This window comes from Marmota flaviventris, chromosome 1 (assembly GCF_047511675.1).
Source record: "Marmota flaviventris isolate mMarFla1 chromosome 1, mMarFla1.hap1, whole genome shotgun sequence".
NCBI classification, from domain to species: Eukaryota; Metazoa; Chordata; class Mammalia; order Rodentia; family Sciuridae; genus Marmota; species Marmota flaviventris.
The window spans coordinates 166,989,439-167,010,106 of NC_092498.1; the positions used below are offsets into that span (position 1 = coordinate 166,989,439).

General features: G+C 45.3%; 1 protein-coding gene across 1 annotated transcript in view; it reads left to right on the forward strand.

Annotated features, from left to right (window-relative positions):
- Positions 1 to 20,668, forward strand: part of Cacna2d3 (calcium voltage-gated channel auxiliary subunit alpha2delta 3) — an 872,527-nt gene that overhangs the window by 673,408 nt on the left and 178,451 nt on the right. Inside the window, exons 18-23 of the mRNA XM_027947835.2 lie at positions 5,407 to 5,490; positions 12,741 to 12,812; positions 13,095 to 13,156; positions 14,625 to 14,692; positions 19,454 to 19,499; positions 19,641 to 19,738. Coding sequence (XP_027803636.1) covers positions 5,407 to 5,490; positions 12,741 to 12,812; positions 13,095 to 13,156; positions 14,625 to 14,692; positions 19,454 to 19,499; positions 19,641 to 19,738 — 430 coding nt within the window. The remainder of the gene's footprint in view (positions 1 to 5,406; positions 5,491 to 12,740; positions 12,813 to 13,094; positions 13,157 to 14,624; positions 14,693 to 19,453; positions 19,500 to 19,640; positions 19,739 to 20,668) is intronic.

A 20,668-nucleotide genomic window follows, 5' to 3' on the forward strand; every position in this document is an offset into this window, starting at 1 on the left:
TCCCTGATGATGAGTTCTGAGAGGCAGGTGTGGCCACATTTCATATCTTGGGGACTGTATCAGCAGTCATTAGAACTGGCCGAGTGGGCAGATTCTCTGGCCGTGTTTTTTAGGACTTACGAGTTGCTGGACTCTAAACTCAACCATGTTTATTCCTATTTACTTCTCCTCTGAGCTGAGCACTGTTACCTCCAACTGAAGAGGAAAATAAAAATCAAAGAAATACAAAGCAAGCCCTGAAGCACCCAGCACATAAACCTGATTAGAATCTGGGCCCTGCATTTGAATCATCCTCTTATTTGGCCTCCCCTGAGCCAGCCTTGAATCACTGATAGTAAATTGCCATCAGGGCCTTAAGGACTGGGAGATAATCTTCCCGGAGTGGATTCTCCATGCCTTTGCCAAAGCTTGCCTGGGCCTGGTGCAGGGTCTGAAAAGTATTTAGTGTCCAGTAAGATTTGGGGATGCACAAATGAGCAGGGAATGAGTAGATGAGTGAGTGAAGGAATGAAGGGCTAGTAGCTCTCAGGTCCTATCTCCTGAGTCTACAGGAGAGAAGACCTCGTATGTCCCATCTGAAATGGTCCCTCAAGCTCAGAGGGAAGAGGAGACCAGGGCCTTGGAGGAGGCCCATGGCTACCTGGGAAGAAAAGCATCTTCCCAGACCATCCTGGGCCTGGGCTTCAGCCTCCCCTCCTCCAGATGGCGCTACCATGAGTGAGGTTTCTTCCTCTCTAGCCATGCCCTCCATCACCACCATCTCCTTCCTTCCTGTTGGTGGCATGTGTGCAGATGACACCACCACCCTGGCCTTTCTGACAGAACACAGGGGAAGCAAGGGCTTTGTTGTTTTCTTAAAGTCAATGTGACCATCACCTTGGTTCATCTCCATTGTCCTCCTAAAGTCCATCTGCAGGTGACACCGAAGTGTACATGTATTCAGACCATTAAATACTGCTAAGAATGTTCTGGCATATCGGGCAAGCCCTTGGGGGGTTCCAGCTTGGGTGCCTTCTCTTCTCCATCCTGCTAGGCCACAGGCTTGTTTGTGTGTTCGCCACATCTGGCCTTTATTTGAAACTCCACCTCCCAGTATTTCATAGCACAGAATATCTTTCCTTATTAAATTCTCCTCTACATATTTTTTTCATAAAAACAGGCCCCCAAAACTACAAACCCTACCTGTGGCTCTCAAAGTCTGTTTATAAACCTTTGGAAACCGTTTGCAATTCGTTAATCACATTTTCAAAGGAAGTTACAGATTATAGATACACTAACAATTGCCATACACAATGCCTCAACCCCATAACGAGCTCCTTACGCAGAAGGCGTGGGAGTCGTGGAGTTAGGGGACCTGGGATTTGTCCCAGGCCAAAGCTGCCTGGGAGAGAGGAGAATTGAGAGTTGAGTTAGTTCTTTTTCTTGTCACTTGGGGGTGGGAAGGACGTAGAGGAGATCAGCTCAGCTCAGACACAGTAGTGTATCCTGGGGAGCCGAGGGTGTTTTATAAATCACATGTTCCCAAATAATCATTAAAATACCCAAGTTTGTGAATACTGCACATAAAATGGACTTTAAAAGCAGTTTATTTAAAAAGAAAATCAAAGAGGAATTAAATATATACAAGTTGGAACTCTGTTGAGTTCTTAATGCTTAAAACACAAGCCAGCTTGTGTGTATGTGTGTGGTGCTGGGTATTGAACCTAGGCCTCATCCATGCTAGGCAAGCACTCTACCACTGAGCTATATTCCCAGCCCCACCTCCCCTTAAAAAATATATTTTAAAAAGAGAAGAGGATAACATGGGGAGGATGTATTGATACATGTAATATCCATGGGTATAAAGATTTCAGGTCAGGCATAGCTTGAGCCAGGTGTGCACACCTTATTTTCAGGACTCTTTTCATATCTTTGCTTTGCTTTCTCTATGCTGGCTTCATTTTGGGAAACACTATATCCAAGTTGTGATAGCAATGGCTATAAAGTGTTCCAAGCTCACATACAACTACCTTAGCTGGGCCTATGGATGGAGAACCCCTTTACCCCAGATCAGTCCAGCAAAGCATCCCAGGTTGTATCTTGAGTCTCATTGGAATTGGCTTGGGTTAGGTCTCCTCCTCCTCCTCCTCCTCCTCCTCCTCCTCCTCCTCCTCCTCCTCCTCCTCTATGCAGAAAAGATCTAAGCAGATCCAGGCTCAGTATGCTATGTTACAGGGGAAATGATTTAGGCAGATCCAGGCTCAGTATGCTATGCTATAGGGAAAATGATCTAGGCAGATCTAGACTCAGAATGCTACAGTCTGCTCACAGGCCTTGGTCTGTTTTATCTATACAATAGTCCACTGAATTTTCTTCTCTCCCCAAATTAATCACTCTGCTTCATTAATGTGTATAGTCTAAAGGAGCACAGCTGTTAATTAAGACCCAGATGGAAAGTGTTTCAGACCCATTGTGCATACTGGTTAAACAGACAGTGTGGAAGGTCAGTGAAATGAAATTACAGAAACTTGCAGGAGTGTGGTGGCTTCTGGACAAGAGAGCTGGGAAATGTTTTATTCCATCCCTCTCTAATCACCTCAAGTTTCTAGACTAACTTTTTGGTGTAATGTATTGCATTTCTTAAATGGTTATAAAAAATAAATAAATACAGACATTTAGGAATGGTCAGAAGTCAAGATTCTGCAACCGGCTTTTGCCAAATGCCATCTAAAAGGTGCTGGGTGCTTTAGCACAGTCCGGATTTCTGCCAGGAGAGTCTTAAGTCTCAACCTGTAATATATACACCAGGAGGACACAGATGATTGTGATTGCCCAACACATCCTCTCCTACAAACATCTCTTGCCTGCCTGTTTTGCAGAAGAGTGGCCTGCAGAATTAGCAAATGGCCTCCCCCTTCCACGGAAATGTAATCTTAGCCATGACTCTGCAAGGAGCCTGTGTCTTCCCAAGAAGTGCCTGGTTCTCACCAATCATGCTAGCCACATGTTAAGAGTTTATTTTGTCCCTGGGAACGCGTTGCCATTTTACACACAATATCTCATTTCACCCTCACGTTCCTATTTTTGCTGTGGAGGTCCTGTTATTTTTCCCCACTTTGCAACTGAGGAAGGGAGCTTAGATGAGCTTGGCACCTTGCTTAGGGTCCCACACCCAGTGTGACATGGGCGATGTGAAGTGGTAGGGCCCCAGTGCTCTTTTCTTCTCACAAAAACTTGTCTGTGCTTTCTCTGAGGACAAAGGCACACTTGGTGTTCTGGATCTTGGAGTGTTTTTAAATTTCTGAAACCATGGTTAGAATAACCTGAGGCTTGGACATGAAAATTTAGCCAGGGGCTGGCGATGGGCGAGGTGTCTTCCTCCACACTGGCTATAGGATCTTATTTAACTTGCTAGATCCCTTTTTCCCATATGAATAATGGGCAAGAACAGAGGCAAAATTAAGGATGATAAACTGCAAATAAGCCCTTGGGAAAGAGCGGAGCACTTGTTAATTGACTTTATAGGCTTAGTGCCTAGCATTTTGAGCTTTCCAATAAATGTGTATTGAACAAAGGAGCACTTTGAAATGGTCAAAGGGAGAACTCTCCACCAAAATGAATGAATAAATGAACATTGGAGATCCAGCAATTGGCTACCCAAGGAATCGTGAAAGTTCTGCCTTCAAAGTTCAAGATATGGGCTGCACGCGCTTCTGAGGTGCCCAATAGCTGTCAGGAATGCTTCTGACTACATGGGAAATTGGGAGGCATTGGCACAGGTGACAGCAGAGGTCCAGAATGACTGACTGACTCTAGCTGCTCTCCGTCATCACTCCCACCCAGGCCAGCTCCTCTCAGTGATCTCCCATTCCTCCTCAGAGAGGGAAAGCAAGCCTAGCTCTCTGATGGCCAGAGCTTCCATTCACACCAGAACTTTCCATAACAGGATCTACTGCTGTTATCATTTACAGTGAAGCCATTTCCCTTCCTCTTCATCTGGAGTGGATCTGATGTCATTATGGTGACCATAAACATGTGTTCATTGGACACCTTAAAGAGGGGACTGGAAGTGTAGTTGCTGGGGTGGTGAGAGCCCTACCAGGCAGGTAGGACAACCCCTTTCTGACCCTCCAAAGATGGCTCAGAGTTCCTGAAATGCAGTGACAGGGAAGAAGAATGTGTGAAAACATTTGGCCCTGTTAGTGCGACAGTGTCTCGAGAGCCCCCTCTCTGGCCACTGTCCCTTACATTCCACTCTGGGCCGGGTTAGACTTGTTCAGTTCTATATATTGGCGATGCTTTCCCCTTCCTGCTTGGGTGCCTTCAGCAACTGTATCCACAGTAGCCAATCAGTGTCCAAAATCAGGCAGCCTGTGGCTTTGGGGTCCTAAAATACTTAGACTAACCCTGCACCTCAGAGTGTTGCCATTCAATCAAAAGATGACCAATCTGGAGACAGAAACAAGAACAAAAAGGAAAACAGTATCCCCACCAAAAAAAAAAAAATTATTATATATTTTTTCCAGTACACCATTAGTCCTACCATCTGAACTTGTAAAGGGGTTGCTTATACATAGCCTGCAGCAGAGGGCAGACTTTGCTACCTTATAATCACCCTAACAACCAACATTAAAGGCCTCGAGACAGCATGAAGGTCCAGACACAAGCATGTCCGGTCGATAAAATGGTAGGCTGGCAGGGTGACTAACACCAGTGATTTAGCAGGGGGAGACAAAAACCACTTCCCCGGTTATTAATGCACTCATCAGGTTTTCCAGAGAAATTCCCTAATGACCATTAAATCTGGCAGCGATTCCCAATACCCACATCTATTCCAGGCAAAGTAGCCACGCTTAGTTCAGCACCGTGGTGGCCTGGGTGATAGCAAATGGAAGGTTTGGTGTGTCTGCAAAGGATCACCAGGATGCGGAGTCCAACTCCAGCTGTGAGGATTGGTGTCTTTTCTTCCCACCCAGGGAGTTTGGAGATAGGTTTGAGACTGTAGGATTATAAAGCATAAGGGGTAGCACTAGGTTTTGGATAGATGTTTGTAAGTCCTTTCCTGGGTCATTTTATAAGCTTTGGAATAGAGGGGAAGTGTCTCTCCATTCCCTACATACCCCATCCAAGGAGGGATGAACTTTCCTTTGCCTCTGGTATTTTGGAAACAAAGGAGTCTGCTAGGTAGATTCATATCAAAGAATTGGCTTTTGTATTCCCTGGCTTGGAGGAAATATTCAGTCATCTGGGCTTGGCATTCTGGCCATTACAACCTTGAAGACTGTCACCCTGAGGGGTTTCTCTGTGACACCTGTTCATTCATAGTCCCCATCTGGGCAACAGGGCTTGGAAGATAAAGTTTGCCCTGGCTAATTATTTCATGGAAATTTTTTTTTCTTTTCTTTTTTCTCTTCTTCCCAATGCTAGTATGAAGAAGGCAAAAAGCGAAGGAAACCTAATTACAGTAGTGTGGACCTCTCTGAGGTGGAGTGGGAAGACCGAGATGATGTGGTAAGTGATCTGTTTTGAAGCCACCTGGGGAGGGAGCTCTGTTGACTTGAGGCTGTCCCAGAAGCTGGACAAGAGACTCATCAGAGGGATACCTGGCTATCAGAGAGATGTGGAGACAATGGATCCTTTTATCATGTTTGGGGTCTTAGAACTTTCCTGCTGGTTCGCCGGACCAACTGCAGACAGGTCAGCCACCCACCTGCTTGAGCAGTCTGCTGACACTATTTCCTGCTGGACTCTGTTCCTTTCTGCTGCTGATAAATCCAGTCTTCCGCCCAGGACACTTGATGGTACCTGCCATCTCAGGCAAGGCCTGGCTGAGCAACAGGAGACCTTGCCCACTACAAAATCAGGGTGCTTATGGCCAAGCAGGCAGGCTCCTAGGCCACCAGAATCCATCTGTCAGGACTTCATGGGTTCAGTCCTTCTCTTTGAAGAGCAGCCCACGGTTTTGCAGGCCTGCTTTCCTCCTGCGTGGTTGCCCCCCCTTTTCCCAAGCCTCCCTGGCCTCTCTCCCTGCTCCCAGCAGATACACTGCAATAGCACACAGTGCTTCCTCCCCACACACAGACAGCCTGGTACTGGATCAAAAGTTTTCCTTATGTCTCTGCCTTAACCCCGTCAAGTCTTCTTGTTACTTTCTCAATAAATCAGATGTGCTAGACGCAGCTGCCTTGGTGTGAATCCAGGCTGACTCTCTTTAATTCAATCATCATCTCCCAGGTGTCACCATCTGAAGCCTTCCCCACTTCCCTGTTTCAAATGGTGTCTCTTTTCTCTGTCCTACCATCCCAGATTTGTGTGGGGTCCTTCCTTAAGTCTCATCATTGACTTAGCATCCAGTCCTTCTCCCACTCTGCCCTGCCTTCCATTGCAATGTGGAGGAGAACCCTTTGAAATCCCAGGTGGGGTTCTTACGCTGCCTAGAAGCCGGGCCAGCCTCACATCTCTCTTGCTGTGGCTCTCCTTCTTTTCACATCCTCTGTTCCCTAAACCACCTCAGCTAGCGTGGATGTCCAATTTTCTTTCTCCCCTCTAGAATGTAAGTTGTGTCTGTTTTAGAAATTTAACCCATTTTCTTCTCCATCTATACTAAATCTAGTTTCCACGTTCAGACAGAGTAACATGCCAGGGCTCTGACATCATGTCAGTTCAGAGACCTGGTAGAGTTTGAGATCTTCTTGTTTCTTAAACATGGTTACCAGGAAGCCAGCAGGTCCTCTGGATCATACTGCATCCAGTGTGCACACCCCGCTTCAGCAGTGCGGAGGATGCAGGCTGCCAGGGGTCTGCTCACCTCTACTGCTGTTTGTCTCCAGTGAGTGACTATGACCTCGGCCCTTCAGGGTTATTCTTGTTCATTGTGGAATTTTCCCCAAGAAAATGAGATGATGATGATAATCCCTACTACCATTTTGGAAGATATAAATGTGCTTACCCTGCTACATGGACAGGTGAGCATTCTGAGCAGCCGCCATGGTTGGTAATATCCTCATCCTGTTCATTAACCCTCTTGTGGCCCTCTCATGAATCACTGTTCTATGGACTTACACTTCCTAACTTCTTGTCTCATGAGTCTTTGACGAATACTGTCCATTGTGTGTGTGTGTGTGTGTGTGTGTGTGTGTGTGTGTGTGTGTGTTTCCTTCTATCTTTCCTTTTGCCTTTGCTTTAGTTTGGGTTTGTTTTGACCTCAGTGGATCCTTTTGCTTTCTTTCCCAGGAGGCTTGAATCTTATCAGCTGCCCCATCCTGTCTTCTTTTCCATTTTAGTCAATAAGGAAGGCAAACTTGATTATTCTCATGCTTGCTTCAGAGTCCCACACTTGACTGGGCTTGCTGTAATCACCTACATTCATACCCCAGAAAAATGTCAGTGAGCTAATATCTCCCTTCTCTAATCACGGTTCAGAGTGCTTTCAATCTCCTCATTCCAATTTCCTTTCTCACTGGAACTGCAAGCATCAGTTTCTCAATTGCCTGTTCTCAGAGTGCCCACACCTCAAGCCAGCCCAGGGTTTTCTTTCTGCATAAACGGATCTTTAGTTAACTCTTCGGTTCAGGCCTTGTGTCTTGTCATCTTGGGAACATGGTACATTTGTAATGTGAATCCCTTTGTTCTCAGAAAGTTTGACTTGGAGCCTTCTCCTCCTCCTCTCCAGTCAACCCACATTTCTTCTTACCATGATGACTCCCATGGAAAGTTCCCCAGAGGCTTCTTTTCCCTTGGGGATTTGCACCCTGATGATTGGGGAAATTCGGAATCTATATGAAGCATCTTTGGGAAGTCTTCACAGTATCCCTCATGTGTCTGCTGGTCTAGATCTGGAAAAGGCATATAAGCAGAGCCCACTGAGGAAGAAGCAGCAGAGACTGCCCAGCTGCAGAGAACTTGGAAGGAGAATTATACTCCTCTTGGACAACTAGGCGCTTGTTGAGTTTAATGACCACATTTAAAGCATAGACCCTGCATACTTCCAAAAATGATGTAAGATCACATGTACTGTTAAGCATGTGCAAAATAGACTGGCTAAAATTAAAATAATAAAAGAAGAGAAAAAAGAAAAGCCCATGCAGAATGGTATGAATGGGACTTCTGTCCCAGTTCACAGGATGAGTTAGGTGCTGGGTTAACAATACAGTAAGTAGGACAGATCTTTGGGGGACCCAATGAGTCAGCAGGGGACCTTGAGACATGCATGTTCCAGTATGAATCACCAGTGCAGATCACCTCTGGAAAGAAAAATTATCTTTGGTGTTTATCCTTGGTTATAAATTCCCAGACATGGCTGAAGAAATTAAGAATGGGTTTGGTGTCCCCACTTCCCTGCATTACATTTTAGTCATTACCAACATTTCCACAGTGAACATGATTATTTCTATAAATAGAGAATACTCATATAAGTAGTAATAGCTACCATATATAGCTACGGGCCAGTGGTGTTCTAAGTACCATGGATGCACGAACACATGAATTTCTCATAGCAATTCTAGGAAGTAGGTGTTTTTGCTATCTCCATCTGACAGGTAAGGAACCCGAGACAGACAATTGGTGCAGTGGTCCCAGGGGACCTGACATGGATTCCAGCTCAGGCAGTTCAGCCCTCAAAGTTGTGCTGTTGACATGATTGCACCATAGACAGAGCCCTTGAGTCTTGAGTCTTTGTGTTTCAGTACCTCATGGCAGATGGGTTTTTGTCCCCTGATTAATGCAGAGAATATGGGACCTTGCACATTGTGGCTGTTAGACAATGTTTGTCCGCATGGTATTGTGAATCCTGCCCCACGGATTCTGCCTGAAGTCCCTTCAGTTGAGTCATAAGCCTTTTCCTCCTACTCCCCAGTCAACCCACATTTCTTCTTACCATGATGGCTCTCATGGAAAGTTTTTTTTTCCCCCAAAGTCCCTTAAACCTCTTCTCTTGGGGCATATTTCCGAGATTTTCAGCCACATATTGCATTTATCTACACACTTTCTCCAGTGTCTCTGCGGTTCATGTTTGAGCCCTAGACCCCCAAACCAAAGCCCACCCTAAGAACCCAGGTTGATACATAATGAGGCAATTCTGTGGTTGAGGCGCCCCATGCCCATCCATGTATGTGTCCATGTGCTGGCTGAATACTTGCTTGAGAATGACAGAGCTATTTATCCACTGCATCTCCCTTCCCTTTAATCTCTCAGCCTGGCCAGGTGGCATGTCATTAGGGGCTTGGAAGTGCAGGCTGCCTGTGCACTGGGAAGGGTGAGGCTCCTGTTCTAATGTGGACAAGGAGCCACCATTAGGAAAAGGGGCTATCATTATGTAATTACACACACAACCTAAGGTGGCCATTGGCTCTCCAAGGGAAGCTTCCCTAATGAGCTCTGCCTGGGAGGTAAGGGCAGCAGGCTCTCACTGGAACCTGAGTGCAGCCTGCATCTGTAACGTGCTGTCAGGAAAAATGGGTGCTGTGATGGGTTTGGAGTCTGATGGAGACGAAGATTCCCCGGGGGCTCTAGAGAAGGACATCAGAACTGGATAACAAAGGTGGGGGTCCCAGACTGAGGAAGCTGACCATGCAGGCAATTTATCATTCTGGAGGAGGTTTTAACGGTGACCACACTGTGGCAAAATATGCTTCAACATCCACTGTGTCATCACACTTGTAAGTGATTGATGCCTGACAGGGAAAAATGAAGCTACCCGGTATCACTGACGCCCTCATTTGCCTTTTTTTTTAACTATGTGTGAAGTTGAACATTGGTGCATGTGATTTTTAATGACTGTATAGTATGCTAACATGGACACACCAAAATTCGTTTGGCAATTTTCTTCTGCCAGGACATTTGATTTTTTTCAGTTGTGCCCTGTTGAAGATCCGGGTAGTGGAAAGTTCAAAGGATATTCAGACAACCCTGAGTAGCACCATTAATCATGCTTTTCTTTCCTTTAGTGAGGATGGACTGTGTTGCTGTTCTCCATCACTCTTGCCTGCCCCCTGGGTGCCAGAGCCCTCTGGGAATACAGGGATGACACTGACTGACCATGTAATTCTGGGCCAACTGGTCCTCTTCTCAAGCCCCAGCATCCTCAGATAGAAAAGGGACATTTCTAGAATGTTCCAATCTCACAATGCTGTATTGTCACAGGCAGTCTATTGAAAAATCTGCCAACCCCGCTTTCCTCCTCTGGCAATAAGGAAAGAAAAGCACTTTTCCAACAGTCCTGGATCCACAGGACTTGGAGCATATGGAAGAGCCTACTGGAAGTTAAAACCACAGACTCTGGAATGGTCAATTTTGAAAACTTTTCTTTGATTAAAAAAAAATCTAGGAATAATAAGATACTTTTTATATTAATGCCAAAATATGTAAATTTTCCCAAGTACTTTTTCTCCCGATTTGAGAAGCAGAGGTTATGAGTTTGGGCTCAAAGTTTGGGCCAAGTTTCTTAACCCAAGTCTCAGGTTCCCCCCATGTCAAATAGGGATAATAATTAAGACAATTTTGCAAGTTTTAAAAATGGAACCCAACACATAGATCTCAGGAAATAGTCTCTATCAGTAACATGTGCTCCACGAGAATCTGATGACCACAGCTTTTAACAGAACCCTAGGATCCCTGTGGTCTGGGAATCTTCGCTCAGGGACACCTTTGACAGAATGAAGGATAGCTGAAGAAATTGAGCCATAGAGAGGTCAGAGGACAGCTGGGATGTGTCAGTGGCAAAACCTGAACCTTGCTATTCTGGGTTGGCTCTCTCCTTCTCAGTCTGTGTCAACTTGCAGGTGGCCAAGAGCAGCCGTTTTCAACCTGGGGAGTTAGGGATGAGGTCACCAAATACATTTAGTGGTTACTGAGCAGCAGCAGAGAAAAACAATGGAAACTACTGAAACAGGAGATGCAGAGGGCATCGTGGATGTATTTCTTATAGGGTTATGTCACAAAAGTTTAAAAAGCATTGGGTTAGAGCTTGGGTGTCTGTGCCAATCAAAAAGGTGCTTGAATCCTATTCTTTAAGCTATGGCAAGGTGTTTAACACCACACTGGGAGAGTGAGGAGGATGATAACTTAAAGGAAGATGCCAAAGATATCTGCTGGTGATGGTGGTGATGATGATAGAGAGTAGTTAATATCTATTGATCACTTAGCACAATACCAACCCATCTAATCCTCCCTATAACGTTATGGGATGGGTGCTGTCATTGTGTTCCATTTTTCAGAAGGGGAAACTGAGGCACAGACAAAGTAAGTAATTTGCCCAAGATCATAAAGTTCCGGCTGCACGGTCTATTTCTAAGCTACAGTGCAATCGTGTCTCACAACTACATATTCAATAAGGATAACCTGCTTTCATGATTGTTTTTACAAAATCAGGACTGTGACCCTGACCTTGGGCCCTCCCAGGCCGCCTGCCAATTGTTCTGTGCTACTAGGAGTGGGGGGTGGGGCTGTACAGAGAGAGGGGCTTACCTAATCTCTAACTCGTCTGGGGAACATTGAGAGGAGAAGGTCCCAAATGGCTTTAGGCAGGCACCAAGAAAGAGAAGAAATGAAAACCATGTTAAAGATAAATTGAGGCATTCTTAAAAAGTTAGAAAGTAGACTTAATTAGGACCAGCTCTCCCCATCCAAAACCACAAAAAGTTAAAAATGGGAAAATATTTCCAGAAATGCCCATTATGTGTTGTTAAAAAAAAATATCTAGAGTCAAATATATGTTTTATTTTATACATGCCTCCAGCGAAAAATTATGCTTTTACTCTTTCACACAGAAGATGGGGGGAATGTGAACCCAAATCTAGACAGCCCCACATCCAATTTAGGTGTCTTGCAAACGTCGCAGTTTTCTATCGGCCAGATCTTAACTCAAGCTCCTCAAAGGAGAAAAGAGGGGAAAAGGATAAAGGACTGAGACTTGTGCTAGGAAAGAGGTTTTCCTGGCGGGCTGTGGCTTGTCAGTTTTTGCTCCTGTCCCATTAAATGGCCTTGCCTGTCGGGTCCCGTTGGTGCCCACGACGGCACATCTTTCATCCCGGCGTCTGCTGTCCTCCTCTGAACTCCTAGAAGGGCCACACGTAATTAGGTGAGGTCAGCCAGGGGTGGGGGAGGACAACCTGGCTCTCTGTTCCTAGATGGGACCTCCAAAAATCAGAGACGGGGTTGCCCCCCCACCCCCATTCACTGCGCTGTCTGCAAGGCCATTAATTGACTGGGATTTCTCAGCCAGCGTTTGAACATGATTCATGCTATAAAAAGCTAATCCCTGTCTTCCAAATGATGGGTCTTTTGTTTTTATTTTTCCCTTAAACTACTGGGTAGGAAAATGTCTTTAACTTGATTATCTTTGGGAAAAAAAAATGATTTCTTCGTGACTATTCAGTACCCTTTGTGAAAATGGGACTTGTCCCCAGAGATGCTCTTGCATGAGTGTTTTAGCGGATTGCTGGGAGTTCATTCTTTGGCTCTCTTGGGATGAACCTGCCTGGCAGGGGCTGTTTTGTCCCTATCCTGAGGTTCCCTCCAGGACCCCAAATTGAAGTTGAAAGTCATTTATTCGTTGATGTTGGCCTCTCTCTGGCTGTACAAGGGTGTTTGTCTTGTTTTAAAGATCGGCCGACAATATGCTGCCCAACCCGCAGAAGCACCCCAGATTGAGTGGGAATCTCATCTCTGTTTTGCACAAGCCATCAAAAGCGTTCAAACTAAGGATTCGAGGTGTGCACAACCCAGGGAAGAACTAACACCCAGATTTCCTTTTATCCTCTTAGTTAAGAAACGCCATGGTGAATCGAAAGACGGGCAAGTTTTCCATGGAGGTGAAGAAGACAGTGGACAAAGGGGTACATTTTTCTCAAACATTCTTGCTGCTTAATTTAAAACAAACCGCTGTGGAAAAAAAATAGCTTTGAAAGCTCTATCTGGAATAAATATCTTTCGCCGAGATCATTTTTCTCTTGTCTTTACTTATCTCAGATGAGATTCATGTAGTACCGTTAACCTGATCATAGCGTGTCCATTTATTTTTATTGATTTCTGAAAAAAAAAAAAAACCGTCACCTAGCCGACTAACCGTGTTTTTCTTTTCTCTACGACTTTTTTTTTTTTGTTTTCTTTCAATCTAGAAACGGGTTTTGGTGATGACAAATGACTACTATTATACAGACATCAAGGGTACCCCTTTCAGGTAGAGCTGACCATAATACATGGACATTCCATCAGACCCATCAGTGTGTTTGTACAAAACCTGCTGACGCTCTCAGAGCTCATCATCTGAAGATAACAAACACCCTGCCGAAAGGCTGGAAAGAGTGAGGAAGGGGCTTTTCCCAGGCTGCTTGGTCTTTATGTTCCAGAAGGGGGAAGATGGTTCAGGCTCACCCAGGAGAGCTCATTCGATTGGTCATGGCTTTGCATTTCATTACTGAGCAAGAAAAAAAAAAAGTAAAAAAGCTTTGGGGTTTTCCATGAAGGGTGGAGACCAGTTCAGAGGGGTTATCAACGTCCTCCACCATCTAACTCGCTGCCTCCTGGGTCCAATTTTGCCTTCCATTCTCATGACTCAAAGATAATCCTTCAAACCCAGAGGTAGCATCTCATCCGTACATGTTGTGCTTCTGTTTTGACTTCTCTGAACTGTCCCCCTGTTGCTCGTCTACCTTTGATTCCTGTTGTCCCTCTGTAACAGTCCTGAAAAAAAAGAAAAATTGGTTTTGCCTCATTGCCTGCTTTCAGATGCATATGTAAGCCTTCTAAAGTCGGCCGCCACTATTAACTTGGTGTTGTGACATAGTTCGTAAAAAGAAAAAAAAAAAATCATTTCACCCGTGCTCTTTCCTTTTTCCTGCACTGGTATCTGGCAGAGCTAAGGAGAGAAAAGAGTTTACTGACTCTATAGAGTAATCAGAAAAGTAAGTTCCAGCATCACTGTCACAGGCTGCCAAGGATCAAGGGCGGGTTCCATGTGGAACCAGAGCAATCAGGGAACTCATGAGCCGCTAAGCGAGTGTGCCAAAGGAAGAGACTGTGTTTCTAAAACAGAGTCTCTGACTTTAGGCAAAAAACAGAAAGTTGCTTAAATCCAGCCAGGGAGAGTGTGGAAAGCTTATGGCCCAGAGAGAGGCCTGGGAACAGAAGCCCACAACCCAATCATGTGGCTGCCCATTAGCAATAATGAGGACTTTTCTTTTCGTCCTTGAGAAAGGGTCGATCATCTCTAGTCCCAAACTTTCAGGTCCTGGAAAGACCCATCTCTGGCTGCATGTAGGGCCTTGGAGTATAAGGTGGTAGCAAGGAGCAGGGTACGTGGCCCTTGCGTGGCCCTTGGGAGGACATCCCAGAGAAGGACTTGCCCCAGGGGTGAGCTGCTGGCCACACGTTTTGAAAATACCAGGGCGGCCAATGGCTGCTGGCATTTCCAATCAGAAATGTCTTTGAAGCAGTTGCTCCAATCTAAGAAAAACCAACACCCACTATAATCAGTGAGGTTTTTGAAAGTAAACTGTTGGAAAAAATTGTTTACAGAACATGAAATGGAAACGTGAAAATGGAAAATTTAAAAAATTAAAAAAGAGAGAGAGAAAAAAAATGTTAGCCCACAAGTCTATTCCAGTCGATGCCATGGACTTCAAGGTCTGCTTTGTTTCTCTGCACAGTTTAGGTGTGGCGCTCTCCAGAGGCCATGGGAAGTATTTCTTTCGGGGGAACGTGACCATCGAGGAAGGTAATGTGCTACTGCCTTGGCTGGCCTTATTCCGTGGTGTGGGAGGGAGGGTCGGGAGCCAGCTACAAGTTAGCTGAGGAACTTGTACATGGTTCAAACCTCTGCCTCATCCCTTATGCATTTGACTCAAACCTTTGCTCACTGGTTGCTCTGCCGTTGTTGTCAAAATCACCTAGATTTCAGAATGGGCGGGAACCCCATAGGGAGGTGGCCTTCCTGATGACTGAACTGATCAAAGTTCTATTTGAATTCACAAAGTTGTGAGGGCAACTCATAGGGATTGTTCACCAGCTGTATTTTACCTAAAGATCAGTGCCAGGAGCAATAGAAATCAATGCAAAAACTCAAGTCCTGGTTGGCGGGTGTGGGGGCATGAGAACAGAGGTATATGCAGTTAAGCCACAGATTTTACTTGAGTTTCATGGCAGCCCTGGCCCAAAGGCCAATGTGACCACTGGAATGATTTACAGATGCAGAAAGAGGAAGTAGCACCTTGTGGTTCTCTGAGCTTCCCGTCTCCATAAAGCCTCAGTGCACAGTGACTCCGGTAAACAGTAGCAGCTGTCGCTACTCTGTAAACTGTAAAATCGCTGCCACGCACATACTGTCCTTTTCATCTCCCAACAACCCACGAGTTCAAAGAAACTTTTCCTTCCCATGATCATGAGCAAGTGGGGAGGGCTGGACATGGGCTTTGGAGGACTCTGCTCCCTGAGGGACCCTGAGTGAGTCACTTGCCCAGCCTGGGCATTAGATCTTGAATCTTCATGGAGAAGGATTCAGATTAGATCAACAAGGTTTCTGGGGGTTCCAGGGAAGGCTAGAATAGGAAGGTCAGGTCCAAGCCAGGTTTTCATTGGTTAGAACTGCATACAAATGAATGCAGTAAATTTCTCATTCAGGCGATGGATGGAGCTGGGAGTGGGGAATGTGAGGGTCCCAAAGACACCAAATTCCATAGGCTTTCTGGTTTCCTGCTGATTGTCCCTGAAACATCCCCAGGTGTTGGGTTTTGTCTCCCTGGTGATCATGAGATCTTACAGAATGAAAAGACCAGAGTAGAGGAGCTCACTGGGCAGAACCCAGTTTGTGCCCACCACAGAGATAATTATGTGGCCTCTTGTTTTAGTCATCTTTTTCACCACTGTGTGTAACAGAACTGACCAGCACCATTGTAGAGGAGGAAAAGTTTATTTGGGGCCTCACTGTTTTAGAGGTCTCAGTCCATAGGCAGCCGTCTCCATTCCTTGGGACTTGAGGTGAGGCTGAACATCATGGCGGAAGAGTGTGGTGGAGGGAAGCAGTTCACAGGATGATCAGAAGCAGAGAGAGACTCCACTCACCAGCTACAAACATATCCTAAAGCCATGCCTCCCATGACCCACCTCCTTTAGCCACACTCTACTTGCCTTCAGCTACCACTCAGTTAATCCCATCAGGGGATTAACTCACTGAATTAAGGATCTCATAACCCAGTCATTTTCCCTCTAAGCCTTCTTGCATTGTCTCACACATGAGCTTTTTGGGAACACCTCACATCCAAACCATATCACCTCTCTTCCCAGAGACTCCCAAGAAGAAACAGGCAACTTTGTCATTTGGGCAAGGTACCCTATAGGAAGCGTTCTTGGAGAGTATATTTTAACATCTAGAATTTTCTGGCTTTATGAGCTGTGTGGCTCTGTGGACATTCACTGCCCAATAAACACAAAAATTCATATCTGAGCCATCTGAGGTAAAGCAGAGAGAACTCTCAGTCAGAACTACAGGAGAGGTTGCTAATAGATGACGTGGATCTTATATGTCCTCTTAGTCACTCTGTTTTCTCTCCCTCCCTCTCCAGTCCTCTCCCCATCTCTCATCCTCTCTCTCCTTCCCCCATGCCCCCCCCCACAGTTGTTTTGCATTGTCTTTTGGATCATTTGGGGGGGTCACTATCTTGTTCCTATATATTCCACGGCTGTTCAGCTATGTGGACACATAAAGAGGATTTCAGAGCTAACTCTAACCACCATGCAAGAAATTAGTGCATGAATGCTCCTCAGCAAGGGGGAGAGTGGTTATCCACACAAATGAGGACAGATCTTCCTCTCTCTGTTGGTCCTCTGTAAATACAGGACACACAACCCTGCCAACTTGGCTGAGTAACAGACTCCAAGAGAGCTGCTTCCCCTCAGGCTAACTAGGAGAGGGTCTCATAATCTCCAAGAGCCATGGCATGACCAGTGTTCTCTTCTATTCTTGGAAAGGGAAGGAGTTCTCTGGACATGGCGACCACAGTGGAATAGGTTCTTCCATAAGGAACGCTTCCCTGTAGAACGTAAGAATTTTCCATATGCCTTGCCAAGGCCAGATTCTACCAAGATGGTGCCTTGGTGGACTTGGCTCAAAAGTCTGTGGGGTCATGACCGTGCCTGAAGCTGTGCACTGGGATCCACCTGTGGTAACAGTGTCTCTTCTGGATCTCCTTGAACACTTTTTAAAAAATCTTTTATGTGCATTATACACAAAAAGTGTTTTTAACAAATTACAGCTTATGCCGTTACAGTTGATAGTAGCAATCATCAGCAGATATGATGTTGTCAGAAGGACTGAAGCCAGAAGTGAGGGAATTAGAGAACAATTACATTTCTTTGGTGCCTAGGAACTCAGAGGAAAAGCAATAAAATAAAGTGTTCCTGAGTTGAATCCCTGGTACCAAAAGAAAAAGAAAAGAAAGAAAAAGAAATATTCCAGGAAGGAATAGATCCACCTCAGGGCCTTTGCACCTGTTATTCATTTAAGAAGCATTCTTCTTGTCTTCTTGCTGTCTGCATATGTCTTTCTCTCTCCTTCTTCAGATTTTGCTTGAAAGTCACTTTCTCTGGGAAGCCTTCCATGGTCACCACAATAAAAAAAGGAACTCACTCTCTCTTTTTGTCAACCTGTGGCCCTTCTTATCTTATCTCATACACTCTTTTCCTTCATATCCCTGACTCTACCAGCTGACATGCTGTATATTTTAATTTCAATTTTATCTACTTATCTTTTTTCTGTCACTAAATATTAAATATCATTAAGGTAGTGATTTTTGTTTCATTCCATGATATATATTCTCAGGGCCTAGAATAGTATCTGGTGTAGAGTGGCTTCTTAGTAAAAAATATTGAAGGAAAGAATTAAGAAAGAAAAAGAGGGAGGGAGAAAAATGAGGAAAGAAAAGATATCTGGATGGCTGGATTGTCCTCGGGATCCACTACTGTCCCATTCAACTATCTTGTGGAGTTCATGAGTTATGTGGTATTACCTGTGACGTGTAGTTGATATAAATCAGGGTTGATATGACATTTCCAAGGTTTGTGTAGAGCATGGTGTTCCATCTTATTATTATCCACTTCCTTAAAATCAAGTGGGAAATAATTGACAATTAATTTGTAAAAACAGAAAATTTAAAATTAAAAAAAAGCAAATCTCAAAAATATCAAGTGGGATTATGCAGTGATAGGTCAAGTATTTCACTATTTATTTTCTACATATATATTTGAGAAGGAAATTGGAGATCTGAGTGCGGTGAGATACTATTGGTCACTTGGGAAACTGGCTTCCTCAAACAGGCTATAAGCATCATAGAAGTGCCTAAGGGTGTCACTCAGAAGTACAAGTCTGCTGATAGCCCATTGAAATCAAGGCACATGAAGATGCAAATAAAACCAGGGACTTCACAAATGTGTCGTAGCCCATTTCATGTTGCTATAACAGAATACCTGAGGCTGGGTGCTCTTTTTGAAGTAACAAGTTTTATTAGCTCACCATTTGGGAGACTGAAAGTCCAAGATTGGGTGGCCTTCTTTGATGAGGGCCTTCTGGCTGTGAAATAACATGGCCGAGTAGCAGAAAGGGGAATCACACATGCAGTCAGGGCACCTGTGCACTTGAAGAAGCAAGATAAGGAGGAGGGATCAAACTCAGTCTTTGCTCCTGTGAGAACTAACCCAGTCCTTCAAGAACTACATTATAATCCCTCTGAGGGTGTGTTCCAATGATCTAATCACATTCCATGAGGCCCCACCTCTCAATATCAGTGCACTGGGGACCAAGTTTCCAGCACATGCACCTTCCGGGGAGAAACCATAGCACAGAGTTAAGGTGGTCTGGAACATTCTATAAAACCTTCCAGATTCCCTGAAAACCCCTACACCCCTAACTACCTTCCTAGACATATGACTCACTTCTACTTAGGATTCTGTAACAACTAGCAATTTTTGCTGGTCAAAAGCAGTTGAGTAGTGACCATTTCATATGGTTCAACCTATAATTTCACCCTCACAAGTAGCCATCAGTTAGGGACTATTATCATTCCTGTTTTGCACATGATGAAACGAACATTTACTGAAATACAGTAACCTGCTAACATCACAGAGGAATGAAGTGGTGGAAGCCAGTTCCCATCTGGGACTCTCTGGGACTCCAGAGTTGGTGTCTCTAAGCTGGCGCATCAAGCTTCCCTCCTGGGACTCACTTTAAGGCCTTAAGGTTTCCCTGGGGTGTGTGGCCAGGGAAGGTGGCAGTACTGGCAGAGCAATGTGGAGACTGGGAGAGAGAGTTGCCTGGACAAGTTCTCTAACTTGACCCCTTTGTCTGGAATCCCCATTCCCAGACACCTTTGGGAGTTAATGTCTACCCTTGACCCACCCCACAGCCTTACCCTTAAAATATTTAAAGCACACAGGAGGATGAGAGGCGACTTTGCTTGTTCATTAGCCCTTTCTCCTTGACTTCCAGGCCTTCATGACTTGGAACACCCCGATGTGTCCTTGGCAGACGAATGGTAAGAATTCAACAGTCCTTCCTCTTCTTTGGGCAACTGTTATCTGTTGCTTTTTTTTTTTTTATTTCTAGTTTTTTTGTCCTGGTTCAGAGGCAAAGGAAGAAGCAGTGACTATTCCTTTGTGCTTGTGCATGTTCTCAGGTCCTACTGCAACACAGACCTGCACCCGGAGCACCGCCACCTGTCTCAACTAGAAGCTATCAAGCTCTACCTCAAAGGCAAAGAGCCGCTGCTGCAATGTGAGTGCGCATTCAAAACGCCTGCTACGCGAATGCGTGGGCACGAGGGGGGCGAGGTCTGAATTCAAAACCATGGCTTGCCTCAGTTCTCAGCAAAGCTGTGCTTTGGCGTGGACTCCCAGTCACATCAAACCCAGCCAAGTATCTGCTTTCTGTAGGAACAGGAGGAAAAATATAGTTTAATGAAGGTGGCATAGTTCCTAATCCTGGTTTGACTCTTTGCATTAGGTTTGTCTCCACAATTGAATAGGATGGAAATGTCACACCTGGGAGGGGACGATCAGATCAGCTCAGCTGCCCGGGCATGATGGTGCACGCCTGTAATCCCAGGGGCTCAGGAGGCTGAGGCAGGAGGATCGCGAGTTCAAAGCCAGCCTCAGCAAGTTAGCTAGCTGCTAAGCAACTCAGTGAGACCCTGTCTCTAAATAAAATACAAAAAAAAAAAGAAAAGGAGCTGAGGATGTGGCTCAGTGGTTGAGCGCCCCTGAGTTAAACACTGGGTACCATAGAGAGACAGACAGACAGACAGGAGGGGTGGGGATGGGGTGCTCAGCCAGTTGCCTTATTTTACAAATAAGAAACCAAGGCGGGAAATAGGTTTATTTCCTGTAAATCCATAATCTAGGTCTCCTGGCTCTCTTGAGAGGGCAGCTACAACCCACCCGTGTTGCTTGTCATGACGGCTAGACGCTCTCCTTCCTCTCCTCCACCAGGTGTCCTCTGGGGAGTTCGGTGGGTAAGAGGTGGCCAATGGCTGTGCCCAGAGGCAGAAGGGAGCAGCAGCAAGTCTGGATGCTTCCCCAAGACAGGAGTAGACCCTGTACAATCACAAGATAGCCCCAGCAGCTGCAATGTGGGTGGAGAAGCCACCCCCACCCAGCCCCAAATAAGCATGGCACCTGCTCCCCTCTCACAAACATCCTTTATTCA